At 41.1% G+C, this 21,250-nt stretch overlaps 1 protein-coding gene across 3 annotated transcripts; it reads right to left on the bottom strand.

Annotated features, from left to right (window-relative positions):
• Positions 1-2,200: 2,200 nt before the first annotated feature.
• TNFSF10 (TNF superfamily member 10) lies at positions 2,201-20,955 on the bottom strand. Of its 3 annotated transcripts, none has more exons than XM_070373128.1 (5): positions 20,666-20,849; positions 13,688-13,825; positions 11,723-11,765; positions 7,288-7,371; positions 2,201-5,363 (listed from the first exon to the last, which is right to left on the bottom strand). In XM_070373128.1, the coding sequence occupies exons 1-5, from the start codon at positions 20,792-20,794 to the stop codon at positions 4,912-4,914; spliced, it is 846 nt and encodes a 281-aa protein (XP_070229229.1). In that variant the 5' UTR covers positions 20,795-20,849; the 3' UTR covers positions 2,201-4,911. The 3 variants fall into 3 exon arrangements, with proteins under 3 accessions (XP_070229229.1, XP_005889979.2, XP_070229231.1); XM_005889917.3 differs by having other exon boundaries at positions 7,270-7,371; positions 20,666-20,848; XM_070373130.1 differs by lacking the exons at positions 2,201-5,363; positions 7,288-7,371; positions 11,723-11,765; positions 13,688-13,825 and adding an exon at positions 14,578-18,288 and having other exon boundaries at positions 20,667-20,955.
• Between the last annotated feature and the right edge of the window lie 295 nt (positions 20,956-21,250).

The raw sequence follows: 21,250 nt of genomic DNA, 5'->3' as shown, positions 1-21,250 counted from the left end.
ATTTCTTCATTTTCAATCTACGTATATCTTTAAATCTGAAGTGAGTCCCTTGGGCTTCCTTGGTAGTCCAGAGGTTGAGAATTCACCTTGCAATGCAAGGGACACTGGTTCAATCCCTCGGTCAGGAAGAACCCACGTGCCTTGGAGCAGCTACGCCCAAGTGCCACAACTATTCTGTTGTGCTCTAGAGCCTGTTCTGTACAACAAGAGAAGCCACACAATGAGAAGCCTGAGCACCACAACTACAGAAAGCCCTGTGCACATCAACAAAGACCCAGCACAGCCAAAAAAAGTAAAATAAATAAAAATTTTTTGAAAAGAAATGGCCATAAAAAATAAAGTGAATCCCTTGTAGACAGCATATTGCTAGATTTTATTTTTCAATTCATTCAACCACTTTTTGTCTTTGATTAGAGAATGTCACAAATTGGTGGTTTATAAATAAATTAATTTTTCACAGTTCTGGAGGCTAGAAGTTAAGATCAGGGTGCCAGCCCAGTCGTATAGAAACCCTCTTCTGGGTCACAAACTTCTCATTGTATCCCCACATAACTGAACAGGTAAGAGACCTATCTTGAACCTTTTGATAAGGACCTTAATCTCATTCATGAGTGGACCCATCATGACCTAGTCAATTCCAAAAGACCCTGGCTCTAATACCATCACATAAGGTATTAGTATTTCAATGAATTTTGAAAATTACATATGAACTTTTAGAGGGAAATAAATATTCAAGTCATAGCATTATATCTCTGGCCCTCCAAAATTCATGTCCATTTTGCATGCAAAACATGATCATTCCATCTCAACAGCTTCCAAAGTCTTAATTTCATCTAGCATCAACCAAAAAAAATCTAAGTTTAAAGTCTCATATAAATATCACCTGAATCAGATGTGCATGAGACTCAAGGTATAATTGATTCTGAGATAAATTGCTCTCCAGATGTGAATCTGTGAAACAAAAAAAAAATTATGTGCTTCCAAAATGCAATGTGGGACAGGCAGTAAGGCAAACTCTCCCAGCCTAAAGGGAGAAATAGGAAAGAAGAGGGTGGCAGGTCCCAAGCAAGTCCAAACCCAACAAGGCAAACATCAAATCTCAAGGCTTGAGACTACTCTTTCATCAGATACTCTCCCTGCTAGGCCCACTGGGATATGGAAATGACCTTCTGTGCACACTGGGGTATACCTGCCCCCATGGCTTTGCTGCAGGCAACCCACATGGCAATCCTCACTGGCTTAACTTGCATGCTTGTAGCTGTCTCTGTCTGGAACTGCACACCAGGGACTCTGCTGACTTGGATCATGGGAGAAGCCATATCCACATGGCTCCACTGAGCATTTTCCTGGCAGGGACTCCCTGTAGTAACCTCATCCTCTCTGTGGTCTTCTGCCTGGGTTGAGTGCCCACATCTCTAGATGGCTTCATTCCTTGATACCTAGGCAGAGGCAGACATCTCTGAGGGTTCTGCTGGGCAGGGGCCTGGCCTTCACAGCTTTGGTAGCATTGCTCCCATGGCTTTGGGTGGCACCACCCCCACATTCATGGGCAAGGGTTGTCTGGTCTGTCAAAATCCAAGTGATATATTCCCAACTTTTGATACCAAAGAGGAAGCCTTAATGATCTCTAAATTGTCTTTGGGGTCCTTCTTCCCTTGTTTTGAGGAATACCACATATCCATAGCTCAATAGCTCTATGTGCCTCTCCTATAAAGTTTAAGAAGTCTGACTACTTTCTTTCATTCCTTCCTATCTCCTTCTGCTTCAGGTCAAATGGGCTGTTTTCCTTTTGGGTGGCTATAGTCATTATTCACACTGTTGAAAATTTTACATATAGTTCTGATACTGTATCAGTTGTACTTGGAATGAAATTTGAGACTTCCCAGGATGTTTATTTAAACTGCCAACTGAATTCTGCACATGCAAATGTAACTTTTTCCCTTCTAAATTTTGCCTTAAAATGTCACAATGAAAGGTACTTATGTTGCAGAAAGTTTGTGAATTAAACACCCAAATACCTGGGTTGTTTGGGAACAAAGGATTAGAGAAGGAGAACGTTAAGCTTTATAGAAAAGCAAATAGTAACCATTAAAGCCAGAGATCAACAGATACACGAATAAACAAAATGTAGTACCTATTTTCCAATGCTGCAATATAGTTCAGTCTTAAAAAGTAATGAACAGTAAAAATTAATACAACATTGTAAATCAACTATACTTTTATTTAAAACCATATGATTATCTCAATAGATGCAGAGAAAGCCTTTGACAAAATTCAACACCCATTTATGATAAAAACTCTCCAGAAAGCAGGAATAGAAGGAACATACCTCAACATAATAAAAGCTATATATGACAAACCCACAGCAAACATTATCCTCAATGGTGAAAAACTGAAAGCATTTCCCCTAAAGTCAGGAACAAGACAAGGGTGCCCACTTTCACCACTACTATTCAACATAGTTTTGGAAGTTTTGGCCACAGCAATCAGAGCAGAAAAAGGAATAAAAGGAATCCAAATTGGAAAAGAAGAAGTAAAACTCTCACTATTTGCAGATGACATGATCCTCTACATAGAAAACCCTGAAGACTCCACCAGAAAATTACTAGAACTAATCAATGATTATAGTAAAGTTGCAGGATATAAAATCAACACACAGAAATCCCTTGCATTCCTATACACTAATAATGAGAAAACAGAAAGAGAAATTAAGGAAACAATTCCATTCACCATTGCAACGAAAAGAATAAAATACTTAGGAATATATCTACCTAAAGAAACTAAAGACCTATATATAGAAAACTATAAAAAAATAAAAGAAATTATGACATATGCATCAACATGGATTAAACCTTGAAGATATTATGCTACATCAAATAAGTCAAACATAAAAAACAAATACTGCATAATTCTACTTACATGAGCTACCTAAGACAGTCAAATTCATAAAAATAGTATGGTGATTACCAGGGCCTGGAGGAAGGGAAATGAAGAGTTATTGCTTAATGGTTACAAAGTTTTAGCTTGGGATAATGAAATGTTCTGGACATGAATAGTGCTGAAGGTCGTGCAACAATGTGAATGTATTTAATGCTACTGAAATCTATGTTCAAAAATGGTTAAATGTTAAATTTTAAGTTACCTATATTTTACCACAATTTTTAGAAAATGGATGGAATGGGGGCAAGAACCGACAACCAATCCAATGCAGGGTTGGGGGGAGGGTGGGAAGTGAACACAGAAACAGACCCCCTGGGAGCTGGGTGTATGATGTTAGACATTAAAATCAATGGGGAAAGAGTGGGCTAGCCACTGAACAGTGTTAGACAATTGGTCACTGATATGGTAAAAGATAAAATTATATCCCTTCATCATTCATGAATTAAATTATTGTTGAATCCTACTATCAAACTATGAAAGACTAAACTTCAAGATTTCAGAAAAAAAATATCAATGGTAATATCTGTGTGACATCAGTAAAAAAAGATTTCCTCAGCATGGTATGGCAAGCTGTATAAGCTTCCTAGGGCTGCTGAACCAAAGTGTCGCAGACCAGATGGTTTTCAACATCAGAAAGTTGTTCTCTTACAATTCTGGAGGCCAGGAGTCTAAAATCAAGGTGTCAGCAGATTTCTGAGGCTCTGAGTGGAATCTTCTCTTGTTTCTTGAGCTTCTGATGAGGACTGTCAATCCTTGGGGTTCCTTGTTTGCAGCTTCATCACTTCAATTTCTGCCTCTGCTGCCCTGAGGACTTCTTCCTGTGGGTCTTTTGACTAAATCTCCTTCTTTAAATAATGAGTCACATTCTGTGAAGGACCCAACCTATTCCACTATGACCTCATCTTTACTAATTATATCTGCAACAAACTTATTTCCAAATAAGATCACATTTCTGAAGTACTGGGGAGTAGGACATTGACATTATCCTTTGTTGGGACACAATTCAATCTGTAACAAAGGCATTAACCATAAAGGAAAGGACTGATAATATTTTAATCACATTGTACAAAAATGAGCAGTTTCTTTCTTTCTTCTGTAAGACATGTTAGATAAAAGATATCATGAAAAAGACATTAGAAGTTCTTTTCTCCATTGTTACTAATCTTGTTACTATAAAATGTTAAGTACAAAATACATAAAAACTACATATTTTACTAATTTTTATTGAAAAAGGAACAAAAATAATTGGTTTTTTATTGAAAGGTAGTTGCTTCACAGAAGGCAACGGCATCCCACTCCAGTACTCTTGCCTGGAAAATCCCATGGATGGAGGAGCCTGGTGGGCTGTAGTCCATGGGGTTGCTAAGAGTCAGACACGACTAAGCGACTTCACTTTCACTTTTCACTTTCATGCATTGAAGAAGGAAATGGCAACCCACTCCAGCGTTCTTACCTGGAGAATCCCAGGGACGGGGGAGCCTGGTGGGCTTCCATCTATGGGGTCGCACAGAGTTGGACACGACTGAAGCGACTTAGCAGCAGCAGCTTGAGAATTTCCAGGGGGACTCCTGAGGCTCGATCCCGCCTTTGCGTATGCCGATTCAGCCTTTGTGTATGCTGAGCCTCCTTCCTAATGACCTTTGCCATGGGCAGAGTTCCTCACGCTGGCTCCCAGCAGCTATCTTTGTGTCTTCTTTGGAGAAATGTCTGTTTAGGTCCTTGGCCTAATTTTTTATTGGGTTGTTTGTTTTTCTGATATTGAGCTAGATTTCTGGTGGTAAGGTGGAAAGCCCCAGTGAGGGCTTCCCAGGTAGCTAAGTGGTAAAGGATCCAGGATACCAAAAAAGCTTGTGTTGTAGATCTCTTGGTTGAAGTTGCTCTGCTAAGGCTGCCTTACTTTCACCTTGTTTTTGAAGTACTCTGAAAAGTGAAGGGTCAAACTGGGGGTACTGTTTTTTCTTTATAGATTATTTAGCCAATTAAAAAGGCTCCGAAAAAACTGGCTTCTTGGTCCAGGTCAACCAATCGTTCATTAGTTACAGAGACAAAAATTCGATCATTTTCCTTAAGCTCAAATATTCCTCCTTGATAGATGGAATAGAGTCCATATTCTGAATCTTTAGACCAACAACTATTTCTAGCACTTTTCATCAGCAGTATAGGGTCAGGATAGTTTGTGTATTTGTAAATATATTGTACCATTTGTTTGATTTTTTTTCTGTTCTCTTCTGTTGAAACAGTTCCCAAAACTTCCTCAGGTTCCTGAAATCGAAAGTATGTTTGGGAATAGATGTAATAAAATCCTGTTTGAAGGATAACCAGCTCTCCATTCCTTAAGTACAAATTATTCAAGAATGAATGTCCTTTTCTTGATGACTCCCAGGAATTTATTTTATGGCCCACAGCTTTTTCATTCTTGGAGCCTGGGATGAAGTTTGGAGAAAAATAAAATTAACTTGTAGTAAAGCAAGGAGTTTCCCGATAACTGTGGCTAGACAACGCTTTGATTGGAACTGTCCCGCATTGTAGGAAGACGCTTTACCATCTGAGCCACCAGGGAAGTCAGTTTAAAACTTCACGCTCCCTCAATCTTCCAAGGAGTCTAAATTTTAATCATATAGAAATCTGGAGGCGCCCATGCCACTGTGACCTGTTTGAAGTCCCCTATTTTGCTGTGCCTCGACCGTCACAGTCAGCTCTGAATGGTACCACGGGAATGGTTCATTAGGGTAGCCGTCTACTCCTGGGAAGAATTTCTGTCCAGAACCCCTACCTCCTTTCCTGTGCTGGTGAGCTCAGATTGACAATGTAGAAGGAAACCAAAAGAAACATATCTGTTCCTCAAGCCTAGAGCTCATAAATTCCTGCTACTCTTTCAGGTCTTTTTGGATTCTTCCTTGGTCTTTCTCAGTAACCCAGTGTCAAAATCATCTCCCAAGCAGGAGGCATCTCAAGTCCAATAAGGCAAGGTATAGGGTTTGGCAAAAACGCCCAGATTTAAAGATCTTCAGATCTTTGGATCTTTAAATCCTGAAGATTTTGAATGAAGATGGGCCTGACTGAGATAGGATATTCCTTTAAACTTTGGGCTCATCTCTATGATTGGTGCAAATTTTAGTTTTTCAAGAGTTTAAAACTACCACCATATTATCTGATGAACTGTAAATAGGAATAGTGAAATAACAATCTCACAAATAGGCAGAACACATAAATTACCTCCAAAAATACCAGTTCAGGAATACCATGAAGGCAACTGCTCAGAGTAAAACCAGACAAAAGCCAACCAGCCAACAAAAAAAAACCAACAAACTTTTCATTCATTAACTGATGCCTGAAATACCTTTAACCTAGGGCAAAATCTCTCACAATAATAAAAGCACTACTTACTGAGTGCTTACAATGCACTAGCATTTTGCATTCATCTTCACTATTTTGTGAGTTAAACGTTATCTTTTATGTGAAGAAAATGAAGCTTGGGACTTCCCTGGTGGTCCAGTGGTTAAGACTTTGCCTTCCAAGTCAGGGTGTTGGATTCCATCCCTGGTTGGAGAGCTAAGATCCCACATGTCTCTTGGCCAAAAAACCACAACATTAAACAGAAGTGATATTGTAACAAATTCATTAAAGACATTAAGAATGGTCCACATCAAAAAAAATCTTTTTTAAAAAAAAAAAAAGAGAGAGAGAAAGAAAATGAAACTTGATTGAGTTAAGTAATTTCCTCAGAATGAAGAACTTGGTAAGGAGGAGCTGGGATTCCCATGGGGTGTTTAGATTACAAGACTCACACACTAACTTCAGCAATCCATGAACACCTGTTCTCCAGTTAAAATTAGGCTTAACATAATTGGTTAACTATTTGAAAATAAATTAACCTATTTGGTTAAATTATATGAAACTGACATTTCCATAAGTGCAAAGTGGTCAAATATTGGCCATTTTTTCTTTTTGTGGTTCAACCTAATGCAAATGTCACTGGGAGGGTTTGGTAACTCACTGGAAAAGTAGATCACTGATTTAGAGCCTTTGCAGAGGAGAAAGATTTGATGAAAGAGTGAGAAATTACTTTTAAAAATAAGAAAAGCAAAAATGAGGGCATGGGAAACCCTAAGTTCTCTCATTTCAGAATTTTCTTGAGGCCAGTTGTGCCGGGCAGTAACTAAGCTACTCATCTTATAATCTTGCTTCTGAAAAGAGTCAATCTGAGACTTGATTACTACTGACCATTTTGTAGATAGCCATATAAACATTTCAGATACAAAAATAAATTATTTAGAACAAATTCTTCCCTTCCTTTCCTTTAAACCATATATTAATAATTTCTCTTACCTGGAACTGGCAACGTACTTTTTTTCCGATTGCTTCCAGTTATATGAGCAGCTACCCTCTTAGGACCCTTTTCTCTCTCTAGGTAAGGATTATATTGCTTTTCTAAAAGAGAAGTAACAAAGAATCATCAGCACTTGTCAAGCTACTTCACAAATACATTGCTGTGCACAGCACTTGTCAATCAAGCATAGCAAACACACTGGGCTCCCAAAGTTGATTATATGGGTTTCCATAAAACCAACCTACATTTTAGTATTATGAGTAATCTACTTCAGCCTATGTTTAATTCACAAAGTACTTTAGATAGGAGGAATAGGGAGTATCGTTAGCCATAATTTATTGGCATCTCAGGGGTAAGGTTCTACTAGAATATAACAAAATGAAGATCCTGACACTTTTACTAAACAACAATAGTAACCAAACCGTGGACATATAATACTCCTGCTGAGGCATTAAAAGTGCACAAATAACCAGGTACTGGCAACTGTCCACTTTGAGCTGTTTGTAGAAAAAGACTGATACCAATTCTCATCATTTCAATTATTTTTTCCTCTTTGCTAGCTACTATCTACTCTAAAGGAAGAGCAATTACAAAACACCATTCACTATCTCAGATGGGGTTTATGGCTCAACTTTCTTTGTGGCCACAGGATTCCATGGTTTACATGTCCATAGATGCCACAAATTGATATCCAGCAGTCACTTCTCTTGGAGAAGGCAATGGCACCCCACTCCAGTACTCTTGCCTGGAAAATCCCATGGATGGAGGAGCCTGGTGGGCTACAGTCCATGGGGTCGCTAAGAGTAGGACATGACTGAGCGACTTCACTTTCACTTTTTCACTTTCATGCATTGGAGAAGGAAATGGCAACCCACTCCAGTGTTCTTGCCTGGAGAATCCCAGGGGCAGGAGAGCCTGGTGGGCTGATGTCTATGGGGTCACATAGAGTCGGACATGACTGAAGTGACTTAGCAGCAGCAGCAGTAGCAGTCACTTCTCTCACATCCCAAAAGGTATATGGAATGACATAATGGTCATGATAATCAGTATATGAACATATAAATCATTGATTCACTAGATCACAATAAACAAATCACATTTACTGACCACCATCTGAAGTACTCTAGAGCAGACTAAATGACCACAAATTCAACAAATTACTCTTTTAAAAATCAGCTAAAACTTCTCAGGAGGCTTACATTGGTTGTTAAGATCAATTGTATGGTTTCACCAAATAAATATGTCCATGGACAAGGCAGTGCTTCCATGGGGGATTCAAAGATTAATCAGTGATAGTATAATCTGAGCCTTCAAGGGACTTAAAGTGTTTAGGGAAGATACAAATTAGAAAGTGAAAATTGACCCATGTGAAATAGAAAGGAAGGATGATGAAAGATTCCTATTTGTTGGAAAGCTGAGTCAGGGGAAGTTTTGGACTAAGGTCCCTTCATTCACTTACTCTAGCAAACCAAAGTGCCCATTATGTCTATGCCAGGCACTCTTCTAGGAACACAGAGAAATAGCTATAAACAAATGAAAGCAAGAAAGTATTTGAGGTGCAGGACAATTATCTGAAATGAAAAGGGTGGAGAGGCTTAAAGTCCACAACAATGGGAGAAGGGCGTTCACAGAGATCTAGAACAGTGTCCCCAAGACCAGATGCACACAGCATTCCTGGGACACAGGCATCGGAGGAGTTCAGTTTCAGGCTTGAATGAGGAGTTAAACTATAGAGGATTTGAATGTTAAGCTAAGAGATTTGGATTTTACAGACATGAGAAGACTTTAAACAGTTATAATCAGGGAAGCAAAAAGATATGTGTTGTGCTTTAGGCTAAACTAACTCATAGTAAGGTCTGATGCTAGAAATTGAGAGGGCTAGAGATTGGTGAGTTAGCAGACAATTGTAATTGATCAAGGTCTGAGAATAGGAAGCCTCCGTCTAGACTAGTAGTAGAGGAAACTGAAATGAGGTGACAAAATTCCATACGGGAGAAAGAAATAGAAAGAAGACTTTATCTATCTGGTGTTGTTACTTATTCAGGATAGTGGGTATTTGTACTATATTGAAGACTCAACACAGCTTGGGGATGTAGGGTCAATTACGTTACTCTCAGAATACTCAGCTTTCAAAGTTGGTGTGTTCATTTACTTTGAATCTCCAGTGATAAATAATTCATAATGTCTTGACTGCTCTGAGACTTTATTTTTTTTTTAATTTTATTTTATTTTTAAACTTTACATAATTGTATTAGTTTTGCCAAATATCAAAATGAATCCGCCACAGGTATACATGTGTTCCCCCTCCTGAACCCTCCTCCCTCTTCCCTCCCCATACCATCCCTCTAGGTCGTCCCAGTGCACTAGCCCCAAGCATCCAGTATCGTGCATCGAAACTGGACTGGCATCTGCTCTGAGACTTTAACACTTTGCTTTAAAACATTCCGTAATGGAATCCAGTTACGAATATCTTGCATTTGAGGTCAGTGCAAGGATATAGGAAAGCCTAGATATAAGAGCAAAATTTGAAGAGAGGAAATTTCCTACAGACTATAGCAAACAACTCCCAGACAAGAAGCCTATGAATATGTATATTTGGGTGTCATGGATACATTTAGGTATACTGAGAAGTGTGTGATTTCTGCACCCCACTGGGATGAGTATAAAAAAGAATATTTTTCTCCCAGAACTGAAAGTAGTACATGCATCTTCTATAAACCATGGATCTGGTGTTCCTCATTAGAAGAGTTGGAGGGACTTCCCTGGAGGTCCAGTGGTTGAGAATCTGCTTTGCAATGCAGGGGATGCAGTTCGATCCCTGATTGGGGAACTAGGATTTATATACCATAAAGCAACTAAGCCCATGTGTCACAACTGCTGAGTCTGAGCACCACAACTAGAGAGTCCATGTGCTGCAAGGAAAGATTCCACATGATGCAATGAAGATTCCGTGTGCCATGACTAAGATACGAGGAAGCCAAATAAACAAATATTTTAAAGAAAGAAGAGATGGCATGTTCATCATTCCTGCTACTGCCTTTGGCTTTGGGGAAATGACCAGAAAGAATGCTTAGATCCTGGGACCAGGTCTTGCCTTCATATGTAATAAAGGATGGTGGGGGTTATCAAGGGATGAGGATGCTGATTGTAATGGGAAAGGATAGCTGAAAAGTAGGAATACATCATTAACCAAATATCTATTTTAAAAACACTGTTTCTTCTCTGCCAGCATGGGGTACTCCAGGACTTTAAGTCTGTGGTACATTTATGGAGGCCTGTATGACTGTTCGTAGGGGAAAATGTGGTTATGGTGAGCTAAATGTGAAGAAGCAGCAAATTTAATTCATCAGTTACATTAACTTATGTCTTGATTAACAAAATGTGTATTAAGAATTTGTATGTAAACAGAGATGGTGGTGGGACAACACTGTGAATGCATTAATTGTCACCAAATCATATGCTTCAAGATGGTTAATCATATGTTATGTGAATTTCACCTCAGTCAAAACATGCAGACACACACACACACACACACACACACACACACACACATGCACGCCAAAGTTGGTGCAGGTAAGGACCAGGGGATAAAAGAGAATCTACTAGGTTTGAGATATAGAGGTAAGTCCAGGTATAGCGAGGTGAGAGAAATAGGCATGTTTTCAGTCTTTGTAGATCTTTTATGTAGTCGGGAATCAGAACACAGAGAATATATATATATATTTTCTTTGATTTATACACATGTACTTATCAAAGGAAACTAACAAAATAAGTATGACAGAAAAACAGGATGTGGGGAAACTTTCTTAGAAAGCTGATCAGAGAAGTTCTCTCTGAAGAGGTGATGAGGATGGAGGATGAGGAGATGTGAAAATCCAAGAATGGGAGAAGCCAGACAGAGGACCAGAGAAGCCAGTTTGGTCTTCTCTGAAAGACCCACTGAAAGGGGATGTGGGTTAAGAGCAGTTGGCTGACCGTCAGTGGAGATGGCAAAGGTGTGGGGACTACAGAATGAGGATTTTGAGTGGGGAGAAGGATTGTTGGGAAAGAGATGATGGAGTGAAATTTTTGCATAAAGAAAGGCTTAGAGCCTAGGCATGGTCAGAAGCAGAGAAGATGGGTAACTTTGGACCCCTTATTTTTTTTCCAGCTATGCTCCAGAAAGCTACCCACATTAGAAGATAAAAGCAAAGAATGGAAGAAGTTGAGATGAAAGGTAAATCCACATTGGAAGAATAAAATTTCCAGGAAATAAAGTTCATACCTGAGGTGGGCCTCAGATTTGGTTCAAATGCCAATGCCAAAAGGGAAACAGAATCAAGCATCTTGAGTTACTGAGCATCAGTCAGAGGTGGGATGTTTGGGTGGGAGTAGAGAGCAAGAGGATGGAGAAGTACTCAGCTTATCAGGAGGTTGACACTAGAAAATTAAAACAACAACAAAAAATAATACCTGGATTTGTAGGAATCATTTCCTCAAAGGTTCTCAAAGTCATCTGCAAATAGTATTGAATAAAGCTTGTTAATTTCCCTAAGCATTTAAATTGATTATTGAATGCCTATGGCTCTTCTTGCTGATGTCTAACAGGAAATTTCTGCATTTAAGATATCAACTTAGGCAGCTTTAAGTTGTTCAAGCAAAGAGCATGTGGGGTAGGATGGGATCTGGGGTAAATACAGAGTCAGCTGTCCCTACTATTGATGAAAGGATGGCCCTCTGTCTGAGAGACCTCTGTTTCTGGATGAAGTCTTTGAAATGCCATACCTGGAACACCACAGAAAGGAAGAGTCATTTTTCTCCAAGTTAGGTCAGCCTAACGTGCCCAGGCTTCCTTGTGGCTAACAGACGTGATGGCCATGTCACCTCACTTTCTGGGAGGCGTGTCTGCATGCAAGCATGTGTACAAGTGCATTGTGTGTCTCTGAATGTATGCGTGTGTTAGATTCCAGGGGCTTTAAATTATTGGACAGACCCAAGACTGAAGGTGTAAGGCACACTCCCTTTCTCTCATGACACCCACAGACATGCACAGCCCATCCAGTGGTGACCTGCTAGCACCGTGTCATTCTCTCATTTCTGAGAATGTGGCTGAGACATTCTCACCATAAAGAGATCTTACCAAATTTTCATCTCTGACTAAATACCTCATATCATTTTCTTTCCCTATTTGCTAACCAGTGGGGAAAACCAGGAACAAAGAATGAATTTGAGCCCTTCTGTTCAATGAGCCCACTCTGACATGACTCACCCACGGCTTTAAACTCCTCTCTATTCAGTCCTTCTGCCCGTCCCTGCCCACCTTTCCCTTCACTCTTGTTAATCACATAACTGTCAGAAACTTCCTCTGTACTTCAGCCCCATATCTGCATTTTCCTTTGTCAAAAGCCCTGACATGTTGATGTATGGCAAAACCAATACAATATTGTAAAGTAATTAACCTCCAATTAAAATAAATAAATTTATATTAAAAAAAAAAAAAGCCCTGACCACAGATAACAGGTTGGGGCTCCTCTAGGGCAAAGGAAACTGATGTGTGGGAAGGGAAGCAAGGGTCTCAGCACATTAGCTCTGCCACTGGCCTTCTGAGCCAGAAAGGAAAAAGGAGGAGCAGGAAAAGGAAAAGGCTAATTCTTACAGTGTGGTAGGCAGAAAAAAAGAACAATTATAATGAGACTTCCCTGGTTGTCCAGTGGTTAAGACTCTGCCCTCTGACAGCATGGGGCACTGGTTCAATCCCTGGACAGGGAAAAAAAGATGCCCAAGAAATAAGATGCCATGTGGCACAGCCAAAATCAAAAGCACACAACAAAAAAACAGAATGGTTAGAATATAAGCAGATGGACTGGATTAAAATTTGTTCATTATCAGCCCTGGGAAACTTTTCTCAAGTTACTTAACTGATATGGACTATTTTAATTTCTATATCTTTTTTTTTTTTTTTAAAGAAAAAAGAAGATAATAATGATTCCTTCCTCACAGCTGTTTGAGGATTAGGGGAGATGTTAATAACATGTGGAATGTCCATAAAGGACATTTATGGAAAATGATCTGTTTGTTTATATGGTACCTGGAAATATGGGGAAGTCTTTTCCCCTCCTATGCTACGCTTTCACCTGCCCTGGGTGCCCTCTGTTGTTCTGTCCGTTCCTCATTTCCACAAAAGATAAAATATTTAGACTAGATGAGGAAGCTCTCTGGAAGAGAGGAATAAACTCTAGAGCAGGCTTCAATCAGGACCCACTGTGGGGTGGATCCCACCTTTTCCTAGTTCTGTGAATTTGAGGACAATCACTTAAACACTCTGGGTTTCAACTTTCTCCTTTACAAAATGAGGACTCTAGACTTCATGATGTAAAATGTTCTTTCTCCTCTGAACCTCCTATGCCCACTGGTAAAGTGACACCGTGGTTCACCTACCTTTTTAACAAACAGATGGAGTTGGGACTTTAGTTCCCAGCAGGGATTGATTATACTCTCATCATCTCTGGAGTCCCAGGAACGGTCATCTTCCTCCAAGAAGCAAGCCAAGCCACTTTTGAAGTATTTGTTCTGCATCTGGGTTTAGATGGATATAACACAGTATTACACACAAGTGCTTTTTCTTTTTGCTCATTTACAAGTTAAAATAACAGAAACCGATGACATGTTCAGAGGAGTCTTAGTACCTTGCATAAGCTCGTTGTCTGAAGTAAAAGTAAGCACGCAGTCTTCCATCCTTTGAATAAAGGTAAGCAGTTGAATGTGGGAGAGAGGAAACAGGTGTGGGCCAGACATCTGGGGTCACAATGCCTTTGCGGCCCCTGCCTTTGGATAGCTGTGTGTTGCTCAACAAATTGCCTCTTCACTTCAAAATCTCTTCTTCATTTGCATTTCAAGCTGGTTCCCTGTGGTGAGCTCTGAGGTCCCTTCCAGCTCTGACATGGTATGACTCCCACTCAACAGTTGGAAACCCATGCAGGTACAAAGTAGGAGTGGAATCTGTTTACGTTCCAGGATCCTCCCGCCAAATTAATCAAACACTTTAGGGCAAAGGTAATGCAGATGACACCACCCTTATGGCAGAAAGTGAAGAGGAACTAAAAAGCCTCTTGATGAAAGTGAAAGTGGAGAGTGGAAAAGTTGGCTTAAAGCTCAACATTCAGAAAACGAAGATCATGGCATCCAGTCCCATCACTTCATAGGAAATAGATGGGGAAACAGTGTCAGACTTTATTTTTCTGGGCTCCAAAATCACTGCAGATGGTGACTGCAGCCAGGAAATTAAAAGACGCTTGCTCCTTGGAAGGAAAGTTATGACCAACCTAGATAGCATATTCAAAAGCAGAGACATTACTTTGTCAACAAAGGTCCGTTTAGTCAAGGCTATAGTTTTTCCAGTGGTCATATATGGATGTGAAAGTTGGACTGTGAAGAAAGCTGAGTTCCGAAGAATTGATGCTTTTGAAATGTGGTGTTGGAGAAGACTCTTGAGAGTCCCTTGGACTGCAAGGAGATCCAACCAGTCCATTCTGAAGGAGATCAGCCCTGGGATTTCTTTGGAAGGAATGATGCTAAAGCTGAAACTCCAATGCTTTGGCCACCTCATGCGAAGAGTTGACTCATTGGAAAAGACTCTGATGCTGGGAGGGATTGGGGCAGGAGGAGAAGGGGACGACAGAGGATGAGATGGCTGGATGGCATCACTGACTCGATGGACGTGAGTCTGAGTGAACTCTGGGAGTTGGTGATGGACAGGGAGGCCTGGCGTGCTGCGATTCATGGGGTCACAAAGAGTCGGACACAACTGAGCTGAATGTTCTATTTCTTGATCTTAGCTCTGACTGTCTTGGTGGTTTTTGTTGTTCAGTCACCAAGTTGTGTCACCCTCCTGCAACCCCATGAACTGCAGCACGCCAGACTTCCCTGTCTTTTACTCTCTCCCTGAGTTTGGTCAAACTCACGTCCATTGAGTCCGTGATGCCATCCAAACATCTTATCCTCTGTCGCCCCCTTCTCTTTGCCCTCAATCCTTCCCAGCATCAGGATCTTTTCCAGTGAATCAGCTTTTCACATCAGGTGGTCAAAGTATTGGAGCTTCAGCATCAGCCCTTCCAATGAATATTCAGGGTTGATATCCTTTAGGATTGACTGGTTGGATCTCCTTGCTGCCCAGGGGACTCTCAACAGTCTTCCCCAGCACCACAGTTTGAAAGCATCAATTCGTTGGTACTCGGCCTTCTTTATAGTCCAACTGCCTTAGCAGATTCTAGCTATTGTTGTGATGTCTGCTCCTCTGGATAGCAGAATCAGGACTACATTGCCATTAGATATTTGAATCTTGCCTCATTAAAAGTTTACACCAGTTAGGGATTTACCCGCAGAGACTTGAAATACCATTTGAAGGCTCCCTCATTCTGATTGAGGGTAAACATTTACAATGACTAGATCATTTTCTGCTAAGTTTGCACTTGATGTTACACACACACACACACATGTGCGCACATAGCTTATACACTCCAATCCATCTGGGACACTCCAGGATGACAACTGATTAACCTCATGAAGAAAAACAGGATGTTCATGCAAGTTCAGATGGGTCTGTTTTCCTGTTTTCATTTTTAACAACTGGGATTCAGATATTATTTCCATATACAAATCCACTGAAATGCCTTTCTCTGGAGAAATAAGTGGGAAAATAGTCATTTTATCTGTTCTCTGAATGAAGGGGACTTCAAAGCTTGAAGGAAAGATCAAACATAAGAATGATCTGCTTCCTTCTATAGAAAGACAACCTCATTCCAAATCAAAATGACTTAAATATTGATGAGAACTTTTGGTGAGAGTCATGTGGGCCTGTACCGTCAGCCACATGCTCCTTGCACATTTGATCAGGTCTCTCAAGCGTAGAAGTGACAAACCTGACTTAATTCCTTCCCCATTGGCATAGAACATTCATTTGCTTTTAAGTAAATGCTTATTTTCTTTCTTCCTTTTTAAGATTATAGGAGTAAAACATTTGCCTAGGAGATGTAGCGGGGGTGACAGGTGGGGGCCACCTAAATTATGACTGGAGATGAAATTAGGCACCATTCCTTTGTCCCTACCCACCTCCATGTTCTTCAACTGTAATCTGCAATTTATGTGGGGGCTTAAAAGCCTTTCCAAGGAAAGAACTCAATTTAGAAATATAAGAGCATGTTTAGCAAACTGCAGGGAAGATCAGAGAAAAGAGCTGCATTTAGTAGCAAGGCTTTAGGAAAGTTCCAGAAGAATAGTTTTATTAGACATTGTCCAGTCCAACAAGACTAGGTATTCCTTGGTCAGGTACTGATTTGATGAAACTGAATAAATAAGCTTAACTGGATTTCCCTGGTGGTCCAGTGGTTGAGGCTCTCAGCTGCCAATGCAGAGGTACAGCTTTGAACCCTGGTTGGGGAACTGAGATCCCACATGCTGTGGAGTGCAGCCAAAAGATTAAAAAAAAACAAAAAGGCTTAACTAACTTTCGTAACCTGTTGGGACAAAACAATGTGCCTGACACAGAAAGGAAAAAGCAACTCGCCTTCTTACATCATAGAAGTTGGAAAATGCCAGGAGGTAGGGTCAGGGCTGGGACAGGGCAGAGTTGAGAGGTGCTGAGATCAGGCAGTCAGGGTAGCTGACAGCCCCTGTGAAGTCAATTGGAATTTGAGAGGGTGGAAGAGACCAGAGGCCAGCCCAGATCAGGACCAACTGCTGGCCTCTGGAGATCCTCTGGAAATTTTCCAGAAACATTTTCAGGAGGTGGGGAAGGATTGCCTCGAAAACTAAGGTCCTAAGGAGACATGGGAGGAAGTCTGACAAGCTAATATGACTCCACTGTTAACCCAGATTTAATGAAGCCTGAAGATGTTGAGGATACATAGACACCCTGAAAAACAGAAAATTATAGAATACTTTCCTAAAAGTAAAACAAGTAATATCCTCCTTCATCCACCCTCATTCTACTTCCTAGGTTACCTTTGGAGGATCTCTTTTTTATAGGGTTAAGATCAGCCTGGGTGTGGGCAATTTTGCATATGGTTTGGGCTCACTTGTGCCTCAGATGGTAGAGAATTCGCCTGCAACTCGGGAGACCTGAGTTTGATCCCTGGGTTGGGAAGATCCCTTGCAGAAGGGAAAGGCTACCCACTCCAGTATTCTTGCCTGGAGAATTCCATGGACTATACAGTCCATGGGGTTGCAAAGAGTCGAACACGACTGAGTGATTCACTTTATTTATTTATTTTTGTACTTTACTTTTAAGACTATATAAAAATGTCATTTTCTTTAGATCTGTATGACGGTCATATGGATGGTATAGATAGTTTTACAACATTCATTGTAGAAAATTGATAAAATATAGAAAAATAAAAAGGAAAAAGGGGCACCCATAATCCTATCATCTAGAGATCACAGCTTATTTTTCCTCCTAGATATTTTTATGCTTATGTATTGATTTCTGAACAACAGAAAGCCACAGCCAGCCTGCACGCCTTCCCCAGTTTCCTATTTGGTAGTTTCCTTCACACACCTGGGCCAATACAGGTGAATGACACACGGGCAAGCAGGTGCTGTGGCTATCCCAGGAATGATTAATGATGCTTAATCTCTCTCCCCACTTCCTTTCCACACCCATTCACACTTTGAGAAGGAATTTTCTTCAGCACTTCAGTGGCTGGGACTGTTCTCTTGCTAACCACATCTGGATATTGGGGGCAAGGGGATAAATGTGCTTTTTTTAATTCGGACACTTCTAGGAGGAGAGACAGCTATGGCACTGGGTGCCAGTGCTCCTGTTCCAGGAGCCCTTGGTTCTGAGAAGTGGATTCCACTCAACTGCCGGTGATGCCATCACAAACACTGTGGTTGTCCAGGCCAGGTACAACCAGTCCTTGGCAGGGCTTGAGATCAGCTGTGTGGACTCCTTTGCTGGCTGGCTGGCTCAGAGACCTCAAGATGCCAGTCCTGACCCTCTCTGCTGCCCAGCCATTAGTCTCTGACAATCAGTTTCTGCAAATCCCAAATAGCATAAAGGATCATTTATGGAGCCCAGTGGATAAGGGGCTCCTCCTCCTTTTTCTTCGCCATCTATGATGACACAGCAATAGATAATGCCCTTGTCAAACTTTCTCAGAGACATAGACTTCAGAGGCTAAGCCCATATTTATTGTTTGTGCTTACTGGTCTTGGGGCTTCATTGTGAGGGTTCAGTCCAACATCCCTTAGCCCTACTCAACCCACACTCCCTATAATCCTCACCCACTGTATCTTCTGCAAATTTTCCCTTGCCAGAGTAGAACCTGTGATCTGATTTAGGAAATTCATACTTGTGTTGAATATGCTTTTCCAAACCCTACACAGTCATTCAAAGAGATTCAAATTCATTTTCCCTTGCAAAAATTTCTGATGAAGAGGGTGACAACTTCAAGAGACTGCTCCATGCTAATTACAACTTACTGAGGAAATGGCAACCCACTCCAGTGTTCTCGCCTGGAGAATCCCAGGGATGGGGGAGCCTGGTGGCTGCCGTCTATGGGGTCACACAGAGTTGGACACGACTGAAGTGACTTAGCAGCAGCAGCAGAGCACCTATTTAATGCCTTGGTTCAAAATTGGGTTTTACCTTTTATCTAACTTCCCTGAGCCTTAGTTTGCTCATCTATAAAATGGGATGATTATATTTACTTTATAGAATTGTTATGAGGATGAAACTTTGAAAGTTTCTGAAACATAGTATTTGCTCAATATCTCAATTCTCCTGTTTTTGATACTCTTAATAAATTCTTCTGTGCATCTATACAGAAGTGTACAAACATATAAACATTTCTGTGCTTAGTTGTTCAGTTGTGCCTGACTCTTTGTGATCCCATGGACCATAGCCCACCAGGCTCCTCTGTCTGTGGGGATTCTCCAGGCAAGAATACTGGAGTGGGTTGCCATGCCCTCCTCCAGGAGATCTTCCCAACCCAGGGACTGAACCCAGGTCTACCACATTGCAGGTGGATTCTTTACTGTCTGAGCCACCAGGGAAGCCCAAGAATACTGGAGTGGGTAGCCTATCCCTTTTCCAGGGGATTTTTCTGACCCAGGAGTCGACCTGGGGTCTCCTGCATTGCAGGTGGATTCTTTACCAGCTGAACTGCCATTGCAAGTATATAAACATAATCAGAAAGAATGTGTGCAGGTGGGAAGATGTTAAGCTTTGAAGCTTCTGTTTTTTAGAATTAAAAAAAAAAAAGTTGACCACATACACAGATAATTGCATGACTTACATCAGTAAAGAACAGGGAACTTTATTCAATACTCTGTAATCACTTATATGGGAAAAGAATCTGAAAAAAGAGTGGTTATGTATAACTGACTCACTTTGCCATACAGCAGAAACTGACATTGTAAATCAACTACATGCCAATAAAAAATACATTAAATATATATGTGTATGTGTGTGCTGTGTTTAGTCACTCAGTCGTGTTTGACTCTCTGTGACCCCACGGACTGTAACTTGCCAGGCTTCTCTGCCCATGGAGATTCTCCAGGTAAGAATACTGGAGTAGGTTGCCATGTCCTCCTCTAGGGGATCTTCCCAACCCAGGGATTGAACCCAGCTCTCCCACATTGCAGGCAGATGGTTTGCCATCTGAGCCACCAGGGAAGCCCTATGAGATGATAGCCTGTCCCTTCTCCAGGGGATCTTCCTGACCCAGGAATTGAACCAGGGTCTCCTGCATTGCAGGTGGATTCTTTACCAGCTGAGGTACCAGGGACTATATAGAAAGCCAAAAGCTGAAGTTGGCTTATTTTCAGTAATTTTGCTTTCAAAATCCACTGCAACTAGCAACATTTGGAACACACCACAGCATTATTACAGGTGACTTAGAGCCCGTCTTTGGGTTAAGCCTTGACTGTACCCTATGTCCCAGTAGAACCACATTTGTGAAGGTTGGTTACTCACTCAACAAGTGTGGGAGCTCTGTGCTAGCTCCTAGAGGTGTCACAGAAAGCAAAAGCAGACGCAGTCCTCCTCTGAGGCAGCTCCTCTCTTGCCCAAGAATTTGAGTCAAGAACTCTAAAACGTTAAGCAGAAAGCACTCAGGAATGACAGCAGTTAATATTATAACATACTGTTAACGACAAAACTACCTCAGCAGTTTCATTTCCTGCATCTGCTAGAATCTGGTGGAGCCAGTTCTGCAACTGTACTTTGTGCACATAATCCCTTCAACTCACTTTTGCAAAGTTCTCAGTAATGACAGGCATTAGCAGTTAGGGTCCCCGGGCAGGGCAGAGAAAGAGAGGCTTCTCTTCCTCTGTAAAGTCTTCACAGAGGAGCCAACAGAGGCAGTCAGCCAAACGGTGCTGAGAGCGCCTGTCAGGGAGCGTTCGCATTGTACTGACCTGCTTCAGCTCTTTGTTGAAATACATGTAAAACACGGCCATACCAAAAGCCTGCAGCAGCACTGTGAAGATGAGGATCGGCATGCAGATCTGCCCAAGTCTGGAGCCCGGAGCCTGCTTCAGGGCCATGATCACTGTAGGATGTGACTCCTGCAGAGTGAGTCAAGCAGCAGATTAGGACTGCTGTAGGGTGGAGCCAATTTATAAGTTTTACTTAGTAAAAGGAACTGAAACTGAAAGTTGTAAGAGGAGAAAAAACAGTTGCAAGCCTACTAATCCTAAACGACTAGAAGCTAGCGGGGAGCAAGGCAGGTCCCTACAGTTTTCAGGGGCACGTGGCTCTCTGTCTCTGGTTTTGGACTTCTAACCTCCAGAACTGCAAGACAACACAATTCTGTTTGTGCTACTTCATTGTGGCAGCCTTAGGAAGTGAATATAGCTTCCACTGGATTAGAAAAGTGAAAAAAGTTGTAAGTGTGACAATCATAATAACTTCAATCCATTAATTAAAACAAAATCTGGGGCTTGTTTTGAAAAGGTCATTGTCAACAAGGGCACCAGAAGCAAGTCCATGTTTCTGTGAAC

This window comes from Bos mutus, chromosome 1, assembly GCF_027580195.1.
Source record: "Bos mutus isolate GX-2022 chromosome 1, NWIPB_WYAK_1.1, whole genome shotgun sequence".
Taxonomy (NCBI): domain Eukaryota; kingdom Metazoa; phylum Chordata; class Mammalia; order Artiodactyla; family Bovidae; genus Bos; species Bos mutus.
The sequence above is the reverse complement of the archived record's forward strand: the minus strand, read 5'-3'. Positions and strand labels throughout refer to the sequence as shown.